The 24,520-nt window shown below is 46.7% G+C and overlaps 1 protein-coding gene across 10 annotated transcripts in view; it reads left to right on the plus strand.

Moving 5' to 3' along the window:
* The first annotated feature begins 363 nt into the window (after positions 1-363).
* Celf6 (CUGBP, Elav-like family member 6) overlaps positions 364-24,520 on the plus strand; it is a 30,962-nt gene continuing 6,805 nt past the window's right edge. For 2 of the 10 annotated variants that reach the window (XM_039081096.2, XM_008766230.4), the window contains exons 1-3: positions 364-890; positions 4,448-4,530; positions 13,084-13,132. In XM_039081096.2, coding sequence (XP_038937024.1) covers positions 629-890; positions 4,448-4,530; positions 13,084-13,132 — 394 coding nt within the window. In that variant the 5' untranslated portion in view covers positions 364-628. 10 annotated transcript variants of the gene reach the window in all.

Here is a 24,520-nt window from a genome sequence, read left to right on the forward strand (position 1 = left end):
AGGAGTGCGATGATCCTGGCAGGATGGCTTCGGTAGTAGGGGTAGAGAGGTAGAAACCTTATCTGCCCTACAGAAAACGGTCCAGCTGCTGAAGGTGTGCAGGAAGGGATCGTCTCCGACTCCAGCAGACAGCGCCACGCATGACGAAGCTACTTCCCATCCACTGCCACGCCCGCACACCCTCCACACACAGGGCAGCTGAGGGTCCGGTTGCCATGGAGAGCTGGAGCGCTTGAGCCCAGACGCCCCTCTCGCCCCCCCCCGCCCCAGCTCAACCAACTCCCTCTCTGATTGGCCACTGCTATCTCATTATGCAAATCACTTGCGTAGACTCGCCCTGCTAGCTGTCTGACGTCACTAAGCTCGGGGGCTGGGGCTCGGGGCTGTGCTTGGCGCGCTAGGGCGGGAGCCAGGAGAGCTCTGAGGGGGACTCCAGCCGGACCCCGGCGCCCCGCCCTAGACCACGCCCATTTCAGCCCCGCCCCTCGCTCTCGTCTGGGCCCCGCCCCCTGGGCAGCCCCCCGTCCTCGCAGGCGGGCCCCGCCCCCTCCCCCAGGCCCTCGCCAGCAGTCCAGGGAAGGGACGGCGGGACAGGCGGGACGCTCGGGAGGGCGGACGGGGCGGGGACATGGCCGCGGCGCCAGGAGGGTCTGCGCCGCCCGCCGGCCCCGGCCCGCGCTTGGCTTTCAGCACCGCGGACAGCGGCGTCGGCATGAGCGGGCTGAACCCAGGTCCCGCTGTGCCCATGAAGGACCACGACGCCATCAAGCTCTTCGTGGGGCAGATCCCGCGGGGCTTGGACGAGCAGGACCTCAAGCCGCTGTTCGAGGAGTTCGGCCGCATCTACGAGCTGACGGTACTGAAGGACCGGCTCACCGGCCTCCACAAAGGTGCGCGGGGTCAGCCCAGCCCAGCCCAGCCCAGCCCCAATCCAATTAGAACGCAGCCCAACCCAACTCCGGCCCCAAACGCAGGCCCAACCCCAGCCCTACCTAGAAACAGCTTGAGTCCAGTTCAGGACCTGCCCCACCTCAGTTCTGATCCCTCCCCAGGCCACAGAGCCCCAGAACCAGAATTTTCTCTGTAGCATCCTTCTGAGCTTCACTCTGGTTCCCTAACACGTCCATCACTCTAACCTCTAAATCCCTTGTCACTTCTCACATCCCAGCCATCAGACACCCCAAACCCTGGAATTTGGAAACTTATTCTACCTTCCAGCTCTGAAGTACCTGGTCTCCTGACCCCTGGACCCATGGATCTCTCTCTCTCTCTCTCTCTCTCTCTCTCTCTCTCTCTCTCTCTCTCTCTCCACCTTACTCAGGCCTCATCGCTCACACATCTTGGATTTGCACTCCTCCTTCTGGCCTCCAACCGCAAACCAACCCCTAGGGCTCCCATTTGACTTTTGAATCTGACAGCCTTAAATACCCCATACCCAAATTCTCCTCTTCAGAATTCAGACCTAATCTATACAGTCCAGTTCACTCCACCCCCAGGAGGCTCTCAGAGATAAATGCCTTCTCACATTTGACAATAACCCAATATTCTATACATTTTCCCAGAACCCAGTGCTTTTTACTGCTTCTGATTTGAATCCAGAATCCCAACCTCAGCTGGGAACATCCACCTGCTGTATACCCTTCATCTTTGGGTTTCCCCTGCGTGAATATACTTTTTCCCCTTACAATCCCCACTCCTGTGTATCTCCGCTTCCTCTCAATCCTCTTGATGGCCTCCTGTTTTCCTTTCTTTGCCAGCCAGTCCCAGACCAGAGCACTCTCAGGGTGGGTCGATCTAAATGAGGAAGAAGGGGATGGAGACTCTTCTCATTGCCCTTCCTAGGAAGACAGAGGCACCATGGTCCTGTCCAGCCACACCCCTTTCTTCCTGTAGAGAAGGGAGGAGACTTGTTTACATGCAGAAAGTCTGTCCAGGCCGAGCTGGAATAAGAGCCAGAGCCATATAATAATAATTTGAGGAGACACATCTTTATTTCCCTACTGGGAAATAATGTGGTTTCGGGATTTTTGTGGGGGAAGGGTTACCAACCATCCTCCATAATCTTCCTAAGAGAGAAATAACAGGTCTTGGAGGGCAGGTTCATTCTGAAGGCCTGTGAGCTAGCGCCAGACTGATATCTTTTTCTAGCTGGGAGATCCCAGGGCATTCCTTGGAATACTAAAGTAGAGGGCTTTGAGAAAATGCCTGTGAAAGAGCTAAGCCATTCGAGTAGGGGTACATCTTCCACCTTTTGGGGTGTGGTTACGTTAAAGTCCCATAAAGACAAGGCCACATCATCCAGACTTCCTATAATGCAGCCCAACCCCCTGGGCTGTCTTCCTGCCTAGTCACTTGTGGCATTTTTTCTAGACAGTGAGTTCAGTGAGCAAACATAAACCTCGTCTTTGTAGGTGATCTGTAGACTAAAGCAGGTGTGTGGAATCGCAGCAATCCTCACTCAAATACTGGGTGCCTGAACTATTCCGTCACCCGGTTTCCTTTCCCAGTTAGTGCTAATCCCTCCTGTTCATCCCCTACTCATCTGCCCAGGCAGCCACACTTTCTGTGTATGTCCATCCTTCCAGCCTTCTACCCTCTAACCCAAGCAATCTCCATGGGTTCTATAGCACCTGGACTCCTAAGTCTTTTAGAAAGCTCCCTTCCAGTCTGAGGACATGTTATGGTTTAGTGGCAGAACAGTAATGTATGTGAAACTCAGGGTTCAGTGATTTAGTCCTTCAAACACTTTACACCTCTCCAGAGTGGATGTTGCCTTGTGAGATATGGAGCAACTTGGAGGGTCTCTAAGTCAGGATCCCCACTCTTCCCAGCAAACACGATGTCTGAATGCCAGAATGACTCATTCTCATTCTGAAAGCTGAGTCCTGAGGGAGACTGCCACAGTGCTTTGAAAACAACTCTAGCCTGGGAGTTCAAAGATCCCAAAACTGTGACTGACACAATGTCTGGCTTCAGTTGCCTTATTGATAGGACAAGATTCTGTCTAGGAATTCTCAATAAACAGTAGGCAATCCATCCATCTTTAGGAGGCAGCTCTATAGAAGATGCCACTGAAAAAATAATAAAACACTCCCCACTCGCTTTCCTAGACTGCTCTCTAAGTGGAAAGCTGCACCAGCTCGGAATGGCTTCCCACATGCACGTGCCCTTCCTTTGCTCCTTCTCCTTCCTCTACTCGAGAGGTCCGTTTTGAAAATACAGATCTTATCATGTCGCATCCCTAGTGAACACCCTCTAGTGACTTCTCCATTGCTCTTAGTAAAGAGGACAAAATTTATTTGAAGTCTTTAAGGCTACCTGTAACCCAACTCCAGCATTCCTCACTAGCCACTCTGCTCATACTTTCAAAACATCTCCTATACTAGCCTTCTCCTATCTGTTTCTCCAACACACCACATTTTTGGCTCAATTTTCATTCCTCCCAAACGAAACAGCCACACTCCTCACCTGGTTCTAAAGGACTCACGGTTCCTGTTCTTGAGAACTCATGTCTTCTGTTTTATCATCACCATTATTTGAACCTCATGCATGCTAGGTAAGAACTCTACCACTGAGTTATATCCCCATCCTCAGGGTCTCCTTGGAGACAGACTCAGGTGCTCCTCACGACATCTAATCTCCAAGACCTCTCCATCTCTAACCCATCATAAGGCCCAACCATAAGTAAGTATTGGATATCTTTAGGATGAGTGTATTCTCAGTGAATATTGGAAAAAAGAGATGCTTGTTTTCTAGAAGACTACAGTCTTTGAAGCTGACACAGTGGGATAGTAAACCCTGCAGGAGTCCAGGCTGAGTTGCAAATAACCCTTTAAGAGGCCCTGTCATGAAAGACCAAGGTCTTGAATAGGATTATGGAGTTTCTGGAATTTCCTACTTACAAAAAGCCCTTAAACCTGAACCAAGCCTCACTCAGCTCCAAGCTTAGGAAAGGAAGTATCAGGAAGTAGTTGGCCTTCAACCTTTCACCCCCCCCCACACACACACACTTTTTTTCTGCCACTTGGAACTGGACTGGGAAGGAATTGAGGCTGATCCTTGGAGACTATGTCTAAAATAGATGGGTGTTGGAGAGGGGCAGGGTACTGCATTGTATAAAAGAGCAAAGTCACTGAGGGAAGTTTAACCCTGACAGGACTTATGGTGGGAGTGGGGAGCGGAGCTGTGCTCTGGGACTGAATGAGCCCATGGCTGGATGTACAGATAATTTCTTGGACAGAAGGCCAGGAGAAAATGAGAGGGAGCCAGAGCTTGGGACATAGGTCCCGGGGTATGTGAAGGCTTTCCATCACAGAACACTTCCCAGGGCAGTATTCATGTTTATAGGATAGTGACCCCAAGTTTGTTAACTTACTTGGATCTTAAAAAAAAAAAGAATGTTTAGGGGGTTTCAGAAAAGTCCCTGAGCCAAGCTCTTCCTCCTCAGGCTGTGCCTTCCTCACCTACTGCGCCCGAGACTCTGCTCTCAAAGCCCAGAGTGCCCTGCACGAGCAGAAGACCCTGCCAGGGGTAAGTCAACCAAGGTTGGGGGTGGGATGGGTGAAAATTACCTCAAGCTTGAGGCAATGCTCTACTGCTCTACAAACATGTCAAATCACCATACGGGGAGTTGGCACCAGCAGCTAGAAACAAGGTTATCTACCGAGGAAAGGGTTTATGTATGTGTGTTCCTTGAACAAGTCAAGTCTTGTATTATACTCAGTCTTCTGGCTCAAAAATGGGGGGAGGGGAGTCTCAAGATAGATTTCAACCTATCTTTTAACAAGAGACATCGACATTGTGGGTTGGGTTAGAATTTTTCCACTTTGACTAAAGTCGTGGTTTCAGGTATTGTTGTCACTCCTGTGAGCATGTATGTAGTTGCATGTGTTCTCCAATCTTGTGCTCCTGGATGGGACTTTCCTGTGGTCTTTTTCTTGTAATCCTTTTGGGGTACCCTGACTTATCAAAATTGTCTTCACTCCATATGATAAAACATAACTAAAATTAAAGGAGACATCTCGATTTTATAGGCACTCAGAATTTTATGGTCTGGTCTCAATTAATGGATGGTCACAAGCAAAGGAAAGTCGGAGCCTACCATCCATGTGGTGGTGCCAATTAGGATGGAGAATGGGTTGCCAAGAGAGAACCATGGTTCCCGGCCTCATTTTCTCCTATCCGAGAAGCGTTGGTCTAGAAAAGAGACATTCAACTGTCATGGGTAGGCAAAGTCTGGGACAATGTTCATTTTAGACTTAAGAAATTCATCAGTCTAGAAAGAGACCAGGATAGAATAAAGACACAAAGACACCAAATGGACCCTAAGATGTGTTCAAATAAACTGCAGATGTATATCTGGGGAAGGGAGGGTTTAATGGGATTCTAATAGGAAGGCATCATAACATGATAATTAAAGATACTTGGCTTTAGCTTTTCAGACTTAGCGATCACCTATGTCTCTTCTGCAATTCCTTCAATTCAAGCTTCAGTTTTCTCCTCTGTAGGGAGTGGGCTGTACTGAGAACTTAGCTCATCAGGCTGCAGTAAGGAAAGTCCCAGTAACTATGACTGCTGCCTTAAGACCCCGACGAAGGACTTGATTTTCTGTAGATGGTCCCAGATGTCAAGAATAAGATCAATTAGAGGAAGAAGCAGGTACCCTTTTTGGCTTTGTTTTATGAGTTGGAGCTTTACAGGAACTCACTGACTCTGTGTCCCTGGGCAAGTCTAAAACCTGAGCTTTGCTGCGCACACCTTTAATACCAGCCAGCACTTCGGAGGCAGAAGCAGGCAGAGCTCTGTAACTCTGAGTCCAACCTGGTCTACATACCGAGTTCCAAGTTGAGACCCTGTCTCAGAAAATAAGATAAAACGCCTGAGTTTCTTCATCTACAAGACTGAGTTCATGGGGACGAGCTTAGGCGTGTGAAATACGTAGCAGAAAGTTAGCCCGCAGTATGGGCTGGCGGGTGGTAGTAGCAGCAGTAAGTGAAGGGGTAGCGCTAGTAGGAGCCATTGTAGAAAGCATCATTCATCTAACCGTGGGAGCAAACGACTCCTGCTGCGAGCTCAGGCAACGAGACAAGCTGGAACACCCGTGCAGGAAACGGGGTGGTAAAAATTCAGAGCTGGAAGGAACAGCGGGTATGAAGCGGGCCCACAGGGGAGGATCCAAGAGAGCCTGGGCCAGACGGGGGCAGAGTCCTATGGAGGGCTACAGTTGAAGGGGTGGGGGAGTGCAAGATTTGGACTTTACCTGGAAAGCCCTGAATAAATTAAGATGGGCTTTGGGAGGGGAAAGACTTCCGAGAAGTAACCAGTGCCTGTGGGGTTTTATAAGAATGGGAAAGGATGGCAAAGTTCTAGACATCTGAAAGGATTTCTAAAGGAGAAGAGCAAAAAGGTAATGACCAACAGTCACCACCTCTGATGTTCATGGCGTTTTACATGTGCCAAGTCATTTAATCCTTCATGAAGAAGGTATTGATTTTGGTACCCCCACCTTACAGATAAGAAGACTGAGTCTTAAGGTGAACTGCCCAAGTTTATGGCATTAAGCCCAGTTAGTCTACTCATTTAGTTGCTCCACTATTTCATGAGCAAACACGGTAGCAGACGGGGCTCTTAGTTTCTGGAGAGTATGGCAAGTGAGGACTTCTGCCCTTTTACCCTCTTTCCATCTGCAGACCTCCAGTGTGGCCTGGCTTCCTCTGTTACTGCCAACATTGGCTTTATTCCCCCTTCTCAACTTAACAAAGTGAAAATTAATATTTAATTATCCTCCTAAATGAAAATCAATGGCACTGTTGGCTAGCCCCGGCAACATCCATGCCATCAATCTTTCCTCTGCGCTTGCCAGGGGCAGCAGCGACTTTCTCGCCAGAGTGGAACAGGCAGGCGCCTAGCTTTCTGCAGGTACTGAGTCCTGGGCGTAGCCGCCACCTGCTGGAGAAACAGGGGTAAGACTTCTTTCCGCAGCTTTGCTGGAATTTGGCGGGCCTGTAAAGGTTGAGCGAATCCACAAAAAGAAACCCTGGATATTCACGGGAAATAGCACAGACTGTTCTGGAGTGAAATCTCCTCTCAGAGCCCCCCACCACCGTTTACCCACTGCCAGTCTCTGCCATCTATTGAAGCTTGGCTCCCTACTCAGAACTTCCTTCAAACTGCAGCCATCTGTCCCACCTGGCTCCCAATTCCTGAAGCCTCTTCCCGATGTCGCTACTGTACTGCTGTTTCTTTGAGCCTCACTCTGGTTCTAGAATCCACCTGAAGAAAATAAGGCCAAATTCATTCCCATTTCTGGGATTAGGGGGTTGGTCTATCTCCCTGTCCATGACCTCACTTCCTTGGAGGAATCTGCCCCTTCAGAGATTACAGAGGAGGCCAGTACCTAAATTGAGGCATGTGCTTGCTTGCACAAGTCGTTGGGAGAGGAGAGCAAGTAGGAGTTAAATCTAGCTACATTCTAAGGACCACGCTATGCCCTCAGGAAGCTTCCAGTTCATATGCAATCCACTGTACCCCACTGGAGTTACACCTAGGCATGTACCCCTCCCTCAGGAGTGGGGAGAAAGGAGGGACGTCTCAGAAAAGATGCTATCATATGCTTTCTTCATATCTGAGGGTCTGGAAACCTAAAGGCCAAAGACCACTTCAGAAATTCTGAGGATAATGTGAGAACGGATGGGAAGATGTCCCCCAGCAAAGATGGCCACGGCTGTGTGTGAGTGGAGAGCACTGTGCGTGTTGGGACCAGAGGGGACGGATCACACAGGTTCTGACAGTTAGTCATGGGTGGATTTAGGAAGAGTTAGGGATGAAGTTTTAAAGGTCACTCTGGCTACAGTGTGAAGCCTGAGCTGAAGAGGGAGCGACAGTGGAGGGATAGGACAATGCCACTTCGATGCACGCTGGGCAGGAGCGGGGACCGTGCAGGCACAGAGAGGGAAAGGATGGGTTGATGGCATGCATACGGGCTCCAGAGGCTCATGGGATCTGAGAGTGAGCTGGGTTAGAAGTGTGGTAGAATCAAGTGTTGAAAATGGCGATGCTGACGTATGCCCCTCATGCCCCTCAGCCAACAGTCCTTCTCAGGGGAATACTGATAAACCCTCTTCCTATGGGGAGGGGATGCTGGGCGAGGGATAGAATCAGCACAGAACAGCAGATAGCCCTAAGATGGGTGTTTTAGAAGTCTATCAGAGAAGTGGGATCGAGCCTTTTTGCTTACTGGGTCAACAGGACAGGGCCTCGTGCAGGTCCTGTTGCCTCTGAGCCTCCTCCCCCTGCTTCCTGCAGTAGGGTTGTTCTTTTCTCTCTCATGCTTTCAAGGCTGATTTCCCCTTCACAGCCCTGACAGACATGGGCTTGGAAAACTCTTCAGGAAGCAGGCAATCAGCCAAGGCAAGGGCTCACCTCAAATCCCATGCCAAGTTTGTGGTTGAGGAGTCAGTGCCCCTTTCTCCTAAGTGCACCCCAGCTTTGTCCCCTACTTACAGCAGGACTAAAACAAGCAGGGTTGCCCAGTAACTCTCAAGAGCTTTCTCCTCCAGCCATGAGCAGCCTACCTAAACCTCAGATGTTCCCCATAATCCCTGCCTTGTGGGACTGAGGCTCAGAGCCTGGGAAGCGGTACTCTCCCAATTCCTGAGCCAGAAACCTGACAGTCGGCCCGTGTGTCCTCTTTTCACTCGGCCTCACTCTCCACAGAGCTGTAGTCAGTTCATTGGTTCTGAACATCTTTTGGGTCTGTCCATTTCCTTTTACAATGGTCCAAGTCTCTCTCACCTCCCTCCTGCACCACTGACCTTCCTGCCTCTTCTCACCCAACTCCTCTCTCTGCACCATGACAACTTATGGGATGCATTCTAAGAGCAAACAGACTGGGCCACACCCTCTCCTCCTTTTAAAATACCTGTCTGGATCCTTATAGCATTTGAAATATAGCCAGGTCAAATCCTTGACATGCATGTGCAACCTGCCCTGGTCTGGCCCCTTCCTGACTTTCTGTTTCACCCCCTTTCACCAAAACAAACAAAAATTTAAAAAGAGGCCCACAGAAAGATGAACAAAGCCTGCCATGTCTGGTATACCTACTAAGATCTGGCTATTGCGAATTTCACCATAGCCCCAAAGTATAGGACATGGTTTTCCCTCTTATGAGTGCGGATTCTGAGACTCAAAGACCTTAGAAGCTGCCAGTGATGAACTAGGATTTAAGTTCACATCTGTCTCACAAGCAGCTTGGCCTTCAGAAGCTGAGCCCTGGCTTCTCAGACTCGATGATCTCTGTCTCTACTGTAGGTGTTCAGAACAGAGAGCCAGCCTTGCTCTCCCATTAACACTACCCACTCTGACCTATGAGGCTCAAGTCAAACAGTGCCTCAGTGAATTGTTTCCTGTGTCAGCCTCTTGAGCTGCAGCCGGCCTCCCTCACTCATAATCTTCACCTTGCCTTGTCAACAAGGCCTTGGTACCCCAGTGTCTCATTTGCGTACACACACACACACACACACACACACACACACACACACACTGTAGCTGTCTTCAGACACACCAGAAGAGGGCATCAGATTCCATTATAGATGGTTGTGAGCCACCATGTGGTTGCTGGGATTTGAATTCAGGACCTCTGGAAGAGCATTCAGTGCTCTCAACCTCTGAGCCATCTCTCCAGCCCCTGATTTCATGTCTTAAGAATGGAGTTAAGTGCCAGAGATGGTTCAGTCAGTAAGCTACTTGCTGTGCAAACATGGGGACTTGAGTTTGATCTCCCAGAACCCACATACAGAGCCAACAGCGATGATTCATTCCTGTAATCCCACCATGGCAGGAAATCCCTTGGTTTGCTGGCCAGCCATTCTGCTTGAATCAGAGAACTCCAGGTTCAGTAAGAGACAGGAGTTGAAAAAAATAGAGAGAGTGCTTGGTAAAAAGCACTGGCTGCTCTTCCAGAGTACCCAGATTCCATTCCCGACATCAACATGGATGTTTACAACTATCTGTGACAACAGTTCCAAAAGATCTGGTACCCTCTTCTAGTCTCTGTATACACCATGCACATACATGATACACAGATATACATGTAGACAAAACACCTAAAATACAACTAAATCAACTCAGACTTTCAAACACACACACACACACACACACACACACACACACACACACACTCTTACATACACATGGACAAGCACGCACAGTGGATTTTAGCTGGCATGATGGTATGTACCACCCACAGTCAGTAGGCTAAGGCAGAGGATCATGAGTTTGAGGCTAGCTTAGGCTATTAGCAAGTTTTAATGACAGCCCATATAGTAAACCTCTATCTTAAAACAAACAAACAAACAAACAAACAAATAAGTAAATGGAGCTATGCGATAGGATGCAACAATCACAAACTTTACCATCAGGCAGACCTGTTGTGAACCCCAGAGTACCCACCAAATGAGCTTTTCTCATTCGCTCTCATTCTCTCTCTCACTGTCCTAGACAAATGTGTTTCTCTCCCTGGACCTCAGTTTTCTCATCTGTAACTTGGGGACATGTTACAGACATGTACTACCTCCTGGAATGGTTAGAGATTTGAAGACTTATGTATAGAGTCCCAGGGGAAGGCTTGGCACCTGACTGGTTCTCAGGAATGGGGGCCTTATCTTTTCTGTGAGCCCATGAAGGGAGTCTCCATCTAAGCATCACTGGGGCTCATCCCAGAGCTCAAAAATATTAGCACTGCCGGACTGACAGAAGGCATAGTCCTCGAGTCTCTGAGGACCAGACCATGGTGAGCCCACGTAGGATTTCATATGTACTATCTAATATACACTCTTCGTCAAAAGGTCAGGTGGTTGGGAGGAGGGAAAGGAGCGTCCCCCAGAGCACCAATGAGTACTATCTCCCAGGAAACCCAGCCAGGAGCTACCATGGAAACCGCTGCTGTCACATGCGCTCGTCACTCTAGGCTCCAGAGAAAAATCCTCAGGTTCTATTTAAGAACTAATAAAATAATGATGGTTTTGCTCACTCTCAGTGCCTCCCCAGCCCGGGCTTCTGCCCTGTCCTTCCTCCTGCCAGGCTCGCCTTGCTCCCCCAACCTGCTTTCTGTCCCTTCCTTTCCTATCCATTCTCACCAGTAATTCTCTTTCTTTGCCCTTTTCTAGGTCTGTCTCTTACTTTCTCCCATAATTTCTGTCTTGCTGTGTTTCTTCATCTCTCCCATGTCTCTGCTCTCCATAGCTCTGTCTCTTGGTTTCTCCTCCACACTCACAGGTGGCCATGCCTAGGGACTGGTCCTGTCCTCCTGGTCCCTGGTCCAGGCCAGTCCAGACCTGTCCAGCTCGCCCTGATCTGCTTGGATTGATCTGTCATCCCCTCTAGACTACAACCTGAGTCCTGTCGGTGTCTCGGCCCCCACCCACAGCCTGGTACACTGCAGGTGCTCCACTACCAGAGGGTGGGTGTGTCAGAGCCGGGTGGGAGGGAGGATTACAACGGTTCAGGCTTGGACTGTTTTCCTTTCTTTTTCTTTCTTTCTTTTTTTTTTAAATGAGTCTTCCTCACCCCTCCCACCCCAAAATTTGATCCAAAGAAATTGCTCAGCTGTGACTGCCAGGGTGTTACCATGGTTACTGGGTAGCACTTGTGGCTATGGTAACAGGAAGCTGCCTGTTGTCTCGGCAACGAGCACATTGGAAGGGATGGAGTGGCCCCTGATTGGTGCAAAAACAGTACGTTTCCTGAGGGGAGGGGTCAGATCATCACCTTCTCAGGCCAGATGGGCATCAGTTACCCCTTCCCCCAGGAACAGGAAGGCCGCTGTCCCTTCCTCCCGGCACTCAGCTGTCTGCCCCAACATCAATCCCTCACATCCCACGCACCCAGCTCTTGGCAGTTTACTAAGACCTTCTGCACCCCCATTACCTCATGTGATCCCCACAACACCTATGAGAGAGGAAGGTGAGATGGGCATTCAATCATGAATTCACTTAGGGTGGTTGGGGGATGGGAAGGTGGGGGTATATATTAAATCACCTAGGAGCTTTTCCAGGTTTATACAGTCCCCCACTTTAAGAATCTAATATGGTTCCCAGGTGATTTCTAACCATGTCTAATCAGGGACCCCTTGAATTAAAAGGTGAATCTGGCCGGAGGAGGGAAGGGTTGGAGGGAAAAGTTAAGTTGCTTTCTAGTTGTTTTCTATAACCTGAGTGATGGAGGTGAGTTTGGGGAGAAGATGAGCTCGGGCTCTGCTGTGTCGAGTGAGAAGTGCCAGTGCCTTTCAAACCACGATGCCCAGCGAGCAGCTGGGAACATGGTCTGAGGCTCAGGAGAGAGAGTGGGCTGGAGACGCAGAGGTCTGAGTCATCCCTGGGTAGCTGCTGAGGCTGAGGCTGTGGGTGTGGGTGAGGCGATCCCAGAGAAATAGGAAGAGAGATGAGCAGGAAGAAGATGGCGCCTAGAGGACCCTAGCACTGTCAGGGGAAGGGGCGCCAGGACGGATGGAAGGGGTGGAGAGACTGTGAGGCCACAGGCAGTGGGAAATGTCTTCCCTGATTAGTGTACTGAATCTGAGAGACAGTGGCTTACTTAACATCACACAACCAGGAAATGGCAGAGTTAGGGGTATATAGCACTAAGTCTGAGTCCCAGACTGTTTAATCTAAATTACACACAGCTATATTCTCAGTTTTAGACATAACCACAAATGTGCTATAGCAATTATACCCTCCCACCCATTTCCTCTCACTCAAAGCCTTTATGTAAGTCCAGGAGCCTGAGGAAACAGGCGCCACATGGAGTCACCCTGAGTCTAAGACAGAAGAATGTCTTTGCCCACTGTATCCACTCCCTGTTTGCTACTGAGCTTCCTGCCACCCAGCTCTTCAGGTTCCAGCACTTTCTAAATACCTGGGTTTAAGGAAGGAATCTTGGAGAGAATCTATAATCCCAGTGGGAACGGAGGGGTGCAGAGTGCAAAGGGCACTGGGCTCAGAGCCTGAGGAGCTCACTGGGAAGAAAGATGAAGCCTTGGGACCAGGCAGTCATGCTAAATGGGTGTGTTGGTCCCGTGTCTTTCAGATGAATCGTCCGATCCAAGTGAAGCCGGCTGCCAGTGAGGGCCGAGGAGGTAACTTCCCTGTCTGAGAAACCTCAGAGTGGTGCCTGTGCAGAGGACGGGTGGGCCCATTCCTGGAGATAGTCCTAAGCCAAGTCTTATATGACTAGACCAGCCTAGATCAGTGAAGTCTGGAATTGTACATCTCAAGAAAGAGCTCAAACATTCCAATTCAGACGGAGAAAGGATAGGGTTCTGGGGAGCGCAGACCAGAAGAGACAGAAAGGGCAGAAGAGGAAGGGAGTTCTTGTTGCCTTCCTCCTGGAGAATGGTCACTGCTGCCTTGCTAGGTAGAATTTACAGGTACACAGAGAAGCAAGCGGGATTGTTCTCTTTCTAGATTCATCTGGGACCATAATAGCCTGATTAATCACCACAGGAGATGAGGCTGGCATGACATGTATTGAGAGTCATAGTAAGGAACTTAGCTGTGTGCTGGGGATCACAGACATCTTTAAAATACTTTTAGCTGCGCTGTTTCCCTGCTAGTGGGCCCGCTGCTTCTTAAGAATGAGTGCTGTGGAGCTTTCTAACTAACGACTGTATTCTGGCTAGCTTCCCTACTAGATAGGCAACACTGACTTCTTGAATCAGTTCTTAGTATCTTTCTTGCCTTTGGATCTTAGATTATCCCGGAGTATCTGCCTACCCCTTTCGGGCTGTCTGCTAACTCTCTTCCCGCTCTGATAAAACAGACTCGTTCACTGTCTATCTTACCTGTGTTATGAGAATGAGTCTATCTCAAACTCATTTAGGAGAGAATGGAACCCGGTGGATAGAGACGTTTATTGACATCCTACTAAGTCCTTCACACCCTCTCTTGATTTCCTGTCTACTATCATCACTGGGAGCTTTGGTGGCAGTAGGGTTTTGTTTGGTCTCCATAAATATTTGTCCCTCCTTTTAGATTCTCAGACCTTTGTCTTTGATTCCTGATCTCGGGTCAAGATATTATCAGCTCCTCGTTGCCTTGGAGAGATATTTCTAAGTCCCTTTTCTCTTCCCACGCATTTCCTCCTTTTTCATCTCGGTCTTTCCAGACAGGCTTTTCTGAAGGTCCAGCTGCATACCAAACATGTTCAAAAACTGTTCTCCTTAGGAAGCTCTGCCAGGTGTCAAGGCCACTGTTGGCCATATTCTAAACCCTGCTCAGCCCACATACATGAGACAGTCCCACAAATAAGTCACCCATGAGCAGGCGAGTGAGCTGAGAAGCAAACAGAACAAGCTGTAGTTCATCCAGCCACCCAAGCAATTTCTTCTAAGTTACTCCAACTTAGGGTTACAGATGCCTGGCAGACCTGGCCCCATGGAGACCCCAGGTTAGGAGAGAACAGGCAGGAAAAGAAACAAGGGGCCGTTATTCAGTGTCAACAATGTTTCTGAAGGAAAAATCCAGGCTGGGACTTCCGGGAGCACAAATAAAGGTAGTATGCAGTGCTGGGGTGCTAACCTATGCGGGGAGGGCCAGGCAGAGAAAGGAAGAGGGAGCATACACCCCAGGCAGCGGGAAGGGCATGTTCAAAGGCCCCAGAGCTCAGGAGGATATGGTAAAACCTGGCATCGTATTCAGGGATTGGTCCATGTCCTGAGGCACTCTGCACATTGTCCTGCATATCCCATCAGAACTCAGCCAGTGGCTGCTCAGAGGAAACCCAGGCAGCGGCAACACTTCTACTTGGCCAGGTGAGAAGTAACCTGGCACCAGCAAGAGTATTAGCAATTTCTTCCTCTCTTTTTTGTACGAAGTTTGCAGGTGTCATATCACTGACAAATGCTATCCACGAAGCACCTCACTGTCCACCTGCTCAGAGTAGTCCAGGGGCAGAACAAACGGATCTGACTGAAAAGACAAATCTTCCTAACAGCTGGCTTTATTGCTTCTGAAGTTTCGTTACACGGATTTTCCTTGACAAGGGATGACTTTCAAGAACTATGCATTCTGAACGCTTCCTTGAATGGTCCTTGCAAATATGCACGGTCGGCTTTCTCGCTGTCTCCTCACTCCGTATTCTGGAGACGGGTGAGTGTAGTAAATCTTGCGAAGCAGCTGGGCCTTTGCCATTTATAACCATTTTTTTTTTTTTTTGGTTCTTTTTTTCGGAGCTGGGGACCGAACCCAGGGCCTTGTGCTTCCTAGGCAAGCGCTCTGCCACTGAGCCAAATCCCCAACACCGCCATTTTATTTACTGACTGATCTGCGCGTTCTAGAAATTGTGATTAATCACAATGTGTTGCTCTTCTTCTGGGAGGTCACCTGTCTCTTCTAGATGAAAGAAATTATGCGTGTGTATGTCTCTGTGTGTAGGTGTGTATATATATATGGATGCCTGCAAGGTCCAGAAGTGGGCGTCGGATCCCTTGGAGCTGGACTTATAGGTGTTTGTAAGCTGCCCAGTATGGGTGGTAGAATGACTCTGCCTTCTGGGCCTCCGATAAAGCAGTATGCCCTCTAACCACTGAGCCACCTTTACAGCCACCACATAGCTCTTCTAGGGTTTGCTGAATATTAACACTTGTCTAACATGTGAGAAGCTGATTTTGTTGTTTGTTTTTGAGACAGGGTCTTACTTATAGCTTTGGCTGGCCTTGAACTCAGAGATCCACCTACTTCTGTCTCCTGAGCACTAGAATTAAAGGCGTACATCACCACCACGCCTGGCTGAGAAGCTCACTTTTTTAAAGATGATTTTGGATTTCTTGCCTCTGAAATATAAATGACACCAAGACAAGACAGTCTGTTCCACTAAAGTCTTATTTTGGTGAGCTCAAATAGTCTATGAACCTGGTCATACCACTTCCTGTGTACTATATTGGTGAGCCTAAATACTTTTATTCTTGCTGGAGTTCAAGCCTCTAGCTTACATCTGATTACTAATAGTTTGTGTCTGAAAAGGACGCTTGTGTTAATGAAACCTTAACTGAAAAGATATCAAGGTTGTTCATACCTCTACTCCCAGGATTTGGAAGGCTAAACTAGGAGAATTAAAATGGGTTTGAGACCATCATGGGTTACATAGGAAGTCTCAGGGCAGCTTGGGCTAAGATGTGAGTTCCTGTTTCAAAAAACAAAAACCAAACCTTTATTCTTAAAAAATAAAAAGACATTGGTGCAGGTAAAATAAGTCAACAAGTAAAGACCCTTGTGTTGCTGAGCCTGATTTCCTGAGGTCACTCTTGAGGACCTACATGGTGAAAAACGTAACTGACTTTCACAAACTGTCCTCTTAGCACCACATCCATCAGATGGCATGTAGCACCCACACACACCAAATAAATAAACAGGACATGTAAAAGGTATCTCAGCAAATGGAACCTAAGTCTGGCCCCTGCAAGCAACTGGTTTAATTTAAAAGGCTTTCTTCTGGAAGGAATTATATGGGTTTTCTTGTTTTTGTTTTTGATTTTTTTTTTCATAAAATAGGGGTCAGAAAGTAATTTCAGGAGCCTGGGAAAGTAACCCTACAACTTATTACAAAATTTACATCTAAATTACTAAAATGGAAACTACTTCAGCCTTTTGTTAAGTGCACTGCGGGAGCCCAGATAAACCCATCTGGTTGACTTCCTTGATACCTGAACTGCAGTTACCCTCGAGTCCATACAGAGATATTCTATCCTGCACATGAGCCTGTTTTCAAAAACAGTTAGTGTTTCGGTTTTGAGGTCAATGCAATGCATTCTTTTAATCAATAAACACGAAGTTTGTGGTAGTAATAAGCCATGTACACACTAATGTCCGTTTAGATCGGTAACACTAAAGATTTCATGTCCCCCCCCCACCGTGTGTCTGTGTGTGTGTGTGTGTATGTGTGTGTGTGCGTGTGTGTGCGTGCGTGCACGCTGTACATCAAAGGGTATCTATTAAAGAAAAATGAATTTCCTAGAATGAAGTCAGTTCCGATCACATGAGTAATATTTGTTCTGTGTTGACATTACATAGCATCAAAAACTTTCCTCCAGCGTTTGGATTTATTTTAAAGTGAGCACTAAATGCTTTCTGAAACCAGATGCAGTGGCTCATGTGACTAGTCCCAGACACTTGGGAGGCTGAAGCAAAAGAACCCTTGAGCAAAACAGTGAGACCCTATCTCAATAAATAAGTTAAAAAAGTTTCCTGAAGGGGTTGGGGATTTAGCTCAGTGGTAGAGCGCTTGCCTAGGAAGCGCAAGGCCCTGGGTTCGGTCCCCAGCTCCGGAAAAAAAAGAACAAAAAAAAAAGTTTCCTGAGATAAGATCCCAAGATTTATGTATTTGAATGAGGAACATTAACTTCAAATTATCTAAAATTAGAGGTCAGGATCCCAAGTTGCTCGGACAATGATAACTACATAAATTGTCATTATTTGTCGTTCAGTATGAAGACCACTATGGATTTTTCTTTTTTTTCTTTTTTCTTTTTTCTTTTTTTCGGAGCTGGGGACCGAACCCAGGGCCTTGCACTTGCTAGGCAAGCACTCTACCACTGAGCTAAATCCCCAACCCCGATTTTTCTTATTTATACCATCTCTACTTTGGATACACTAATAGTAAGTTAAACTGTAAGTATAGTCTTATTGGAAAATAAGCTTTAGTCATGATGAAATCTTCAAAATCAGTGAACCACTAAATTTTTATTTTCTTCCTTTTCAATTTATAATATAGCCAGTAAATTAATAAATCACAATGGTGATTGCTCTGTTTGTCCTACTTCCTAACTTGGCTGCATTTTTTTAGCTACACAAATCTTTACACATCCAAGATGCCTAAGGTACAGAAATAGATTAAGTAATCAATACTCCCAATCAATACACTCTTTCTACTTTTTAATTAAGTAATTAATTAATTCAAAGCTTGAACTTCTAATCTTCCTGCTTCGGGCTCAGAGTGCTAGAATTACAAGTGTTCACTACAGCACCCTGGTTTAATTTTTTTTTAAGTATTTATGTGTGTGCCCATTTGTCATATTCTCCACGAGTGTGGAGTTTCTGCAGAGACCGGAAAAGTGTGTTGAATCCCCTAAAATCGGAGTGACAGATGGTTGCGAGCCAGTAAGTGAGGCTGGAAATCAAACTGGGTCCTCTAAAAGAGCAGCCAGTGCTCTTAACCACGGAACCATCTTTCCAACTCCTTAATTTAAAGAAAATTACTTTTCTTTTCCTGAGGTTATAATTGCATCATTTTCCCTTCCTTTTTTGCCCTCCAAACCCTTCCACTCCTCTTGTTCTCTTTCAAATTCATGGCCTCCTTTTCATTACTAGCTATGACATTCACAGCATGTGAGTGCACATAGTATAGCATATAGCATAGCTTCTTAACTTATGACTAAACTATTAATGTTACATTCAATGTGTCTTCTTCAGAATTTTATTTTATTATTATTATTTTTTTTTTTTTTTGGTTCTTTTTTTCGGAGCTGGGGACCGAACCCAAGGCCTTGCATTTGCTAGGCAAGCGCTCTACCACTGAGCTAAATCCCCAACCCCCCAGAATTTTAAATATGCTTGAAGTCATTCATTTTTGTTTGCTTGTTTTTACATTTTGAAATCTGGTTTAACGTAAAGGCCAGTTATCTGCCTTCACATTATCATTCCGTAACTGTGAGGTACTTGCTGCCCACATTTGCAAGGGTCTGCTTAGCTATAAGCCTGGATTTTAAGTAATAAAAATATGTTACTATCTAATCAAGCGCTTTCTAGAATCCCAACTTACTTAGTCTCCCTGACCCCTGTCTCTCTTCCTCCTCCTCCTCAAGATGAACTGGATGCTGCAGAGCTGCCCTCTTGCACGTAGGCGTTGTTCGCTCACAGAATCTCTGTCTGAGTCTCAGTAGCCGATCTTTAGGTGCCTCATCTGTAGGGTCCCAGTGGCGTTTCCTCTCTTAGCCTCCACTTATACTGTCTTTTGTGCTTGGCAGAGTGGCCACATTTGCCACAGGTCCACTTCTGCAAGTCACGGTGGCCGCGCACTGACTGCAGCTTGTTGGGATGCTTTCAAAGGAGGACCTTGCAGTCTTCATCTTGCTTCTGCTGCTGAGCTGCTGAGCTCAAACAGCCTACACATTCTTCTTAAAATATTTTTTTAAAATTTTAATGTGTGACCATGTGACTGTGTGAGTGTATGCCAAATATGTTGATGCCCCAGAGGCCAGCACAAGACATCGGAGCTTGAGTTATGGGGGGTTGTGAACTGCCTAGTTTGAGTGCTGGGAGCTAATGTCAGTCCTCAGGAAGAGCAGAAAGAACTGTTTTGTTTATTGCTTTTTAAAAAAGATTCGTTAATTTATTATATATAAATACATTGTAGCTGTCTTCAAACACACCAGAAGAGGACACCAGATCTCATTACAGATGGTTGTGAGCCACCATGTGGTTGCTGGTGTGGATGCTGAGATTTGAACTCAGGACCTCTGAAAGTACAGCCAGTGCTCTTAACCACTGAGCCATCTCTCCAGCTCTGTTTTTTTTCTTTTTTAAGAAAGGATTTCACTGTATAGCCTTGGCTGTCCAGGAACTCACTCTGTAGATCAGGCTGGCCTCAGACTCAGAGGTCCATCTGCTTCTCCTTCTGCCTCCCTAGTCCTGGGAGTAAATTCGTGTACCCCACAGCCATCTGCATATTACTGTTTTAAATCAGACACACACATTAGCAACAGCTGCTGTAATACCAGTTGATAGTCATTTCTTTTTTTTTTTTAAAGATTTATTTATTGTATGTAAGTACACTGTTGCTGCTGTCTTCAGACACACCAGAAGGGGGGAATTAAATGCCCACTACAGACGGTTGTGAGCCACCATGTAGTTGCTGGAATTTGAACTCAGGACCTCTGGAAGAGCAGTCAGTGCTCTTAACCACTGAGCCATCTCTCCACCCACTTGATAGTCATTCCTTTTTTTTTTTTTTTTTTTTTCTTTTTTCTTTTTTTCGGAGCTGGGGACCGAACCCAGGGCCTTGCACTTGCCAGGCAAGCGCTCTACCACTGAGCTAAATCCCCAACCCCTTGATAGTCATTTCTATTTTTGGCCCTTAGGCTTCTTAAAATCACCCCCCCCCCCCACACACACACCTCAAGTTAACTGTGCTTCCTGCAATGTGCTCTGCCTCTGAAGGTAAAGAAAGCTTCTTTTCTGCGTCTCGGCTGGGCGCAGGTCACGCTGATCCGATGATGTAACATTCTCCGGTCTTGGCTGCAGTGGACCCGATACTTTCAGACACAGATGTGCAGCCCACAAAGATAAACACACCCCGAGGTCTCTTCTCTCTTTAGGGTCCTGGTTTGTTTGTTTGTTTTGATTTTTCAAAACAGGGTTTCTCTGTGTAGCCCTGGTTGTCCTGGAACTTTCAGGGAGGGCAAGCGAGTAAACCAGGATAGCCTCAAACTCAGAAACTCACCTGCCTCTGTCTCCCAAGTACTGGGAAGAAAGTCATGCACCCAGATAGGTTCACTGTTCTTACCCAGCCCTGGCTCTCTTTCATCACAATGAAGGGGCCATTTCTTGCTCTAAGTTTCTTTGCTGCCATCCTTCTTAAAGCCCCCTTTTTTATGTTTTAATGGTACAATAGAGAGAACAGGGTCCTGATAGGTGGGTCAGTAGTTAAGAGTACTGCAGGTCCTGGCTTCGGTTCTGAGGATCACATAGCAATTTACAACCATTTGTAAGTCCAGTTCTGGATGACTGATGCCCTCTTCTGGGTCTGAGAGCACCAAGAACATGTGGTGTACATACACACACGTAAGCAAAACACCTATATGCATAAAATAATGAGGATGTTTAAAATTCACTGTCTTTTTTTTTAAAGATTTATTTATTTGTTATATACACTGTAGCTGTCTTCAGACACACCAGAAGAAGGCATTGGATCCCATTACAGATGGTTGTGAGCCACCATGTGGTTGCTGGGATTTGAACTCAGGACCTCTGGAAGAGCAGTCAGTGCTCTTAACCGCTGAGCCATCTCTCCAGCCCTAAAATTCACTGTCTTAACCATTATACTTACTAGTGTTGAGTATATTCACATGTTTGTACAACCAATCTCAAGAAAAATTTAATCTTCAAAATGTAAACAGCCTGGGGAGAGGACTCAGTAAGGTATTTGCCGGCAAGCTTGAAGACCCGATGCCTATGTGTGATCACAGTCCTGGGATGGTAGAAACAGGAGGGTTGCTAAATCTTGCCGGCCACCTCGCCTGGTGAGCACCAGGTTCAAGATAGACCTTGTGTCAAAAAATAAAAGTCGGGGCTGGGGATTTAGCTCAGTGGTAGAGCGCTTACCTAGGAAGCGCAAGGCCCTGGGTTCGGTCCCCAGCTCCGAAAAAAAGAACCAAAAAAAAAAAAATAATAAAATAAAAGTGATTGAGGAAGACACCCAGTGTCCACCTCTGGCTTCCACATTCACTCATATTTATGTGCACACTCACTCCCCACAACATGGACAAAGAAATGTGATGCACACACACAAAACCCAACCCCTGAGACTCGACACCATTAAACTCCTCCCCGTTGTTGTAGCCCCCAACAAACTATTCTTCTTTTCTAAGAGTCAGAACATTCCAGATAACTCATGTGGGTGAAAGTGGGTGGCGAGTGTGTTTTGGTGATTGTCTTAGCTCAGCATAATGTCCTAAAGGTTCATCCCTCAAAGTGGAATAAGTCAGACTCTTTTCCTTTTTAGACTGAGTGGCAGCCCCCTTGATACGAGTGCTGCATCTTTTTTATCCACTGATTTGCCAGTGGCTGTGTCTGTTACTTTCACCTTTTGGCCTTGGTGATTAATAACATTGTAACTAAGGATGCAGACATGTCCTTAGGAACCTGCTTTTCCAGAGGACAAATGCCACATGATCTCACTTGTGTAAAATCTAAAAAGGAACTCACAGATTCAGGGAGAATGGTGCCTAATGGTGGCTGATGGGAGAAGGGACTAGAAAAAGGGGAGATATTAACCAAAGGCTCCAGGTTTCTGTTAGGCAGAGAAACATGTTTTAGTTATTACAGAGTATGGCAACTGTAGTTAACGATGAATTGTTTTAAAAGGTGACTCACCTTTTAAAGAGCACCTTCTTCTTCTTCTTCTTCTTCTTCTTCTTCTTCTTCTTCTTCTTCTTCTTCTTCTTCTTCTTCTTCTTCTTCTTCTTCTTCTTCTTCTCTTCCTCCTCCTCCTCTTCTTCCTCCTCTTCCTCCTCCTCCTCCTTCTCCTTCTTCTTCTTCGACAGAGTTTTGTGTGTGTGTGTGTGTGTGTGTGTGTGTGTGTGTGTGTGTGTGTGTGTCTCACTGGCTTTCATGGAATTTATTCTGTAGACCAGGCTGGCCTTGAACTCAGACATCCTACTGCCTACTGCCTCTGGTCATATCCTGGATATGGGCAGGGTCGCCTGCTTGAGTGCTGGGATTAAAGGCATGTGCCACCACTGCTAGGTCTTCTTTGGCTTCTTATGCTGTAGCATAACTCCAGGGAGAGAGGCTTTACTGCAGCAAGTGCCCCAAGCAGGACTTTCTGGAGTTGTCTTTGGATTGAAAGATAGACTAAGGGGTTGGGGATTTAGCTCAGTGGTAGAGTGCTTGCGTAGGAAGCGCGAGGCCCTGGGTTCAGTCCCCAGCTCCGAAAAAAAGAACCAAAAAAAAAAAAAAAAGATAGACTAAATATTTTCAGAATAGATTTGGTGGTTGGTACTCAAGGGTTGCAACATTTTCTCATAGTCATGGAAGTGTGTTAAAGGCCCTAAATGGCAGACATGTGTACACATTAGGTAAAGCCTCTTTTTTTTTTTTTTTTTTTGTCAGCATCCTGGTATTTCTTCAGAAGATAAAATTGATTCAGGGCTTTTAAATCCATCCCTTTCTATATTAAAAATCCTGAGCTATCTGACCAAACAGACACAAAGAAGCTTCGTGGAGATGGACATGTGTTAGCATAAGCCACTTGCTTGGGGTTCAAAAACATTTGGTAGAATGACAATTAGTATATTTTAGGTGCCAATAGTAAAATATAATTCTGCCGTCGACCTCTATGGCCTTGACTCCCGCTGATGTCACCTGTAGGGACCTTCTCACCACCCACAGGATATACTCTTTGTTATGACTTTTTATGCACATGGGTGGTTTGTCTGCATATATGTTTGTACACCATGTGTGTTCTTGGAGCCTACAGAAACCAGAGAATGATACTGAGCCCCTGGAACTGCAGCTACAGAGGGTTGTGAACCATGATAAGGATGCTGGGAATCAAACCTGGATCTTCTGGAAGAACAGTCGATGCCCTTACCTAGTTAGTGATCTCTCCAGCTTCTGTGGGATCCTTTTTTTAGATTGTTCTAGTGCTGGGGCTGAGCTACGGGGCTTTGTCATGCTATCCGTTTTCGTTATGTCCCACTATTGAGCTACATCCCCAGTTCCACTTCCACATTTACTCCGCGTTTTTATAGTATCCTCTTTTAAACCAACTGGTAGAGCTTGATTTAGAGGAAACTGGTATATCTGAGCTGGTAACACCAGCACTTCATCCAAGGGGCAATCAGTAAGCCTTACATTCTGCACTGGTATCAATCTGGAGTTATGTTTAAAGGGTCCAGCCTTGTAAAAGTGACTTGATAAAGTCTCTTAAAGTTATCTCACCATTCCAAATTGCCCATAGTTCATGGTCACTGTTACCCTGCTCATTATCCTGTGAAACATTAACTCCTTGGAAAGTAGCAAAAAAGAGTTCCAGAATTCAAGTGATACCATGGAAACAGGTTAAAAAACCTAGCTCATAATGAATATTCTTTTCAATGATGAGTTCTGTACATCCCAGTAATCCAGAACCATCAGCTCAATGCTCTGGTGGAAATTACTAAATCAAGAGGTTCTTACTAGGGCAGGTGTGTGTGTGTGTGTGTGTGTGTGTGTGTGTGTGTGTGTGTGTGTGTGTGTGATAGCTGGACTAAGCCACCTTTGTCCCCCATGTACACCATGGACAAAAAAGGGCAACACCACATTTAGATGAAGACCTGGAAGGCCACTGTGCACTCAAACCTCTTTCCTGTGTTAGGGTTTCATCTTAGCTTGTGCTCTCTCTTCTCACATAGGGATGCTGGTCCAGGAGCATGACATCTCACAGACCCTACCAGTGACGTGCTCCGATATAAACTAGAGTAACAAGGGAGCTCCCTTAGCCCTGTGGAGGGTCCAGGATCCTCCCTAGACAGGTGCAGGCCCTTTGCAGACTTCAGCATATTTTAATGTCAAAGCTTGGAACAATTGCTCAGATTTCTTTGTTTCTTTTCTTTTTTCTTTCCTTTTCTTTTCTTTTTTTTTTTTTTTTGGTTCTTTTTTTCGGAGCTGGGGACCAAACCCAGGGCCTTGCGCTTCCTAGGTAAGCGCTCTACCACTGAGCTAAATCCCCAGCCCCCAGATTTCTTAATGTTTGATATTGGACGTTTCCC

The sequence above is a fragment of the Rattus norvegicus genome, chromosome 8 (assembly GCF_036323735.1).
Source record: "Rattus norvegicus strain BN/NHsdMcwi chromosome 8, GRCr8, whole genome shotgun sequence".
In the NCBI taxonomy this organism is placed as follows: domain Eukaryota; kingdom Metazoa; phylum Chordata; class Mammalia; order Rodentia; family Muridae; genus Rattus; species Rattus norvegicus.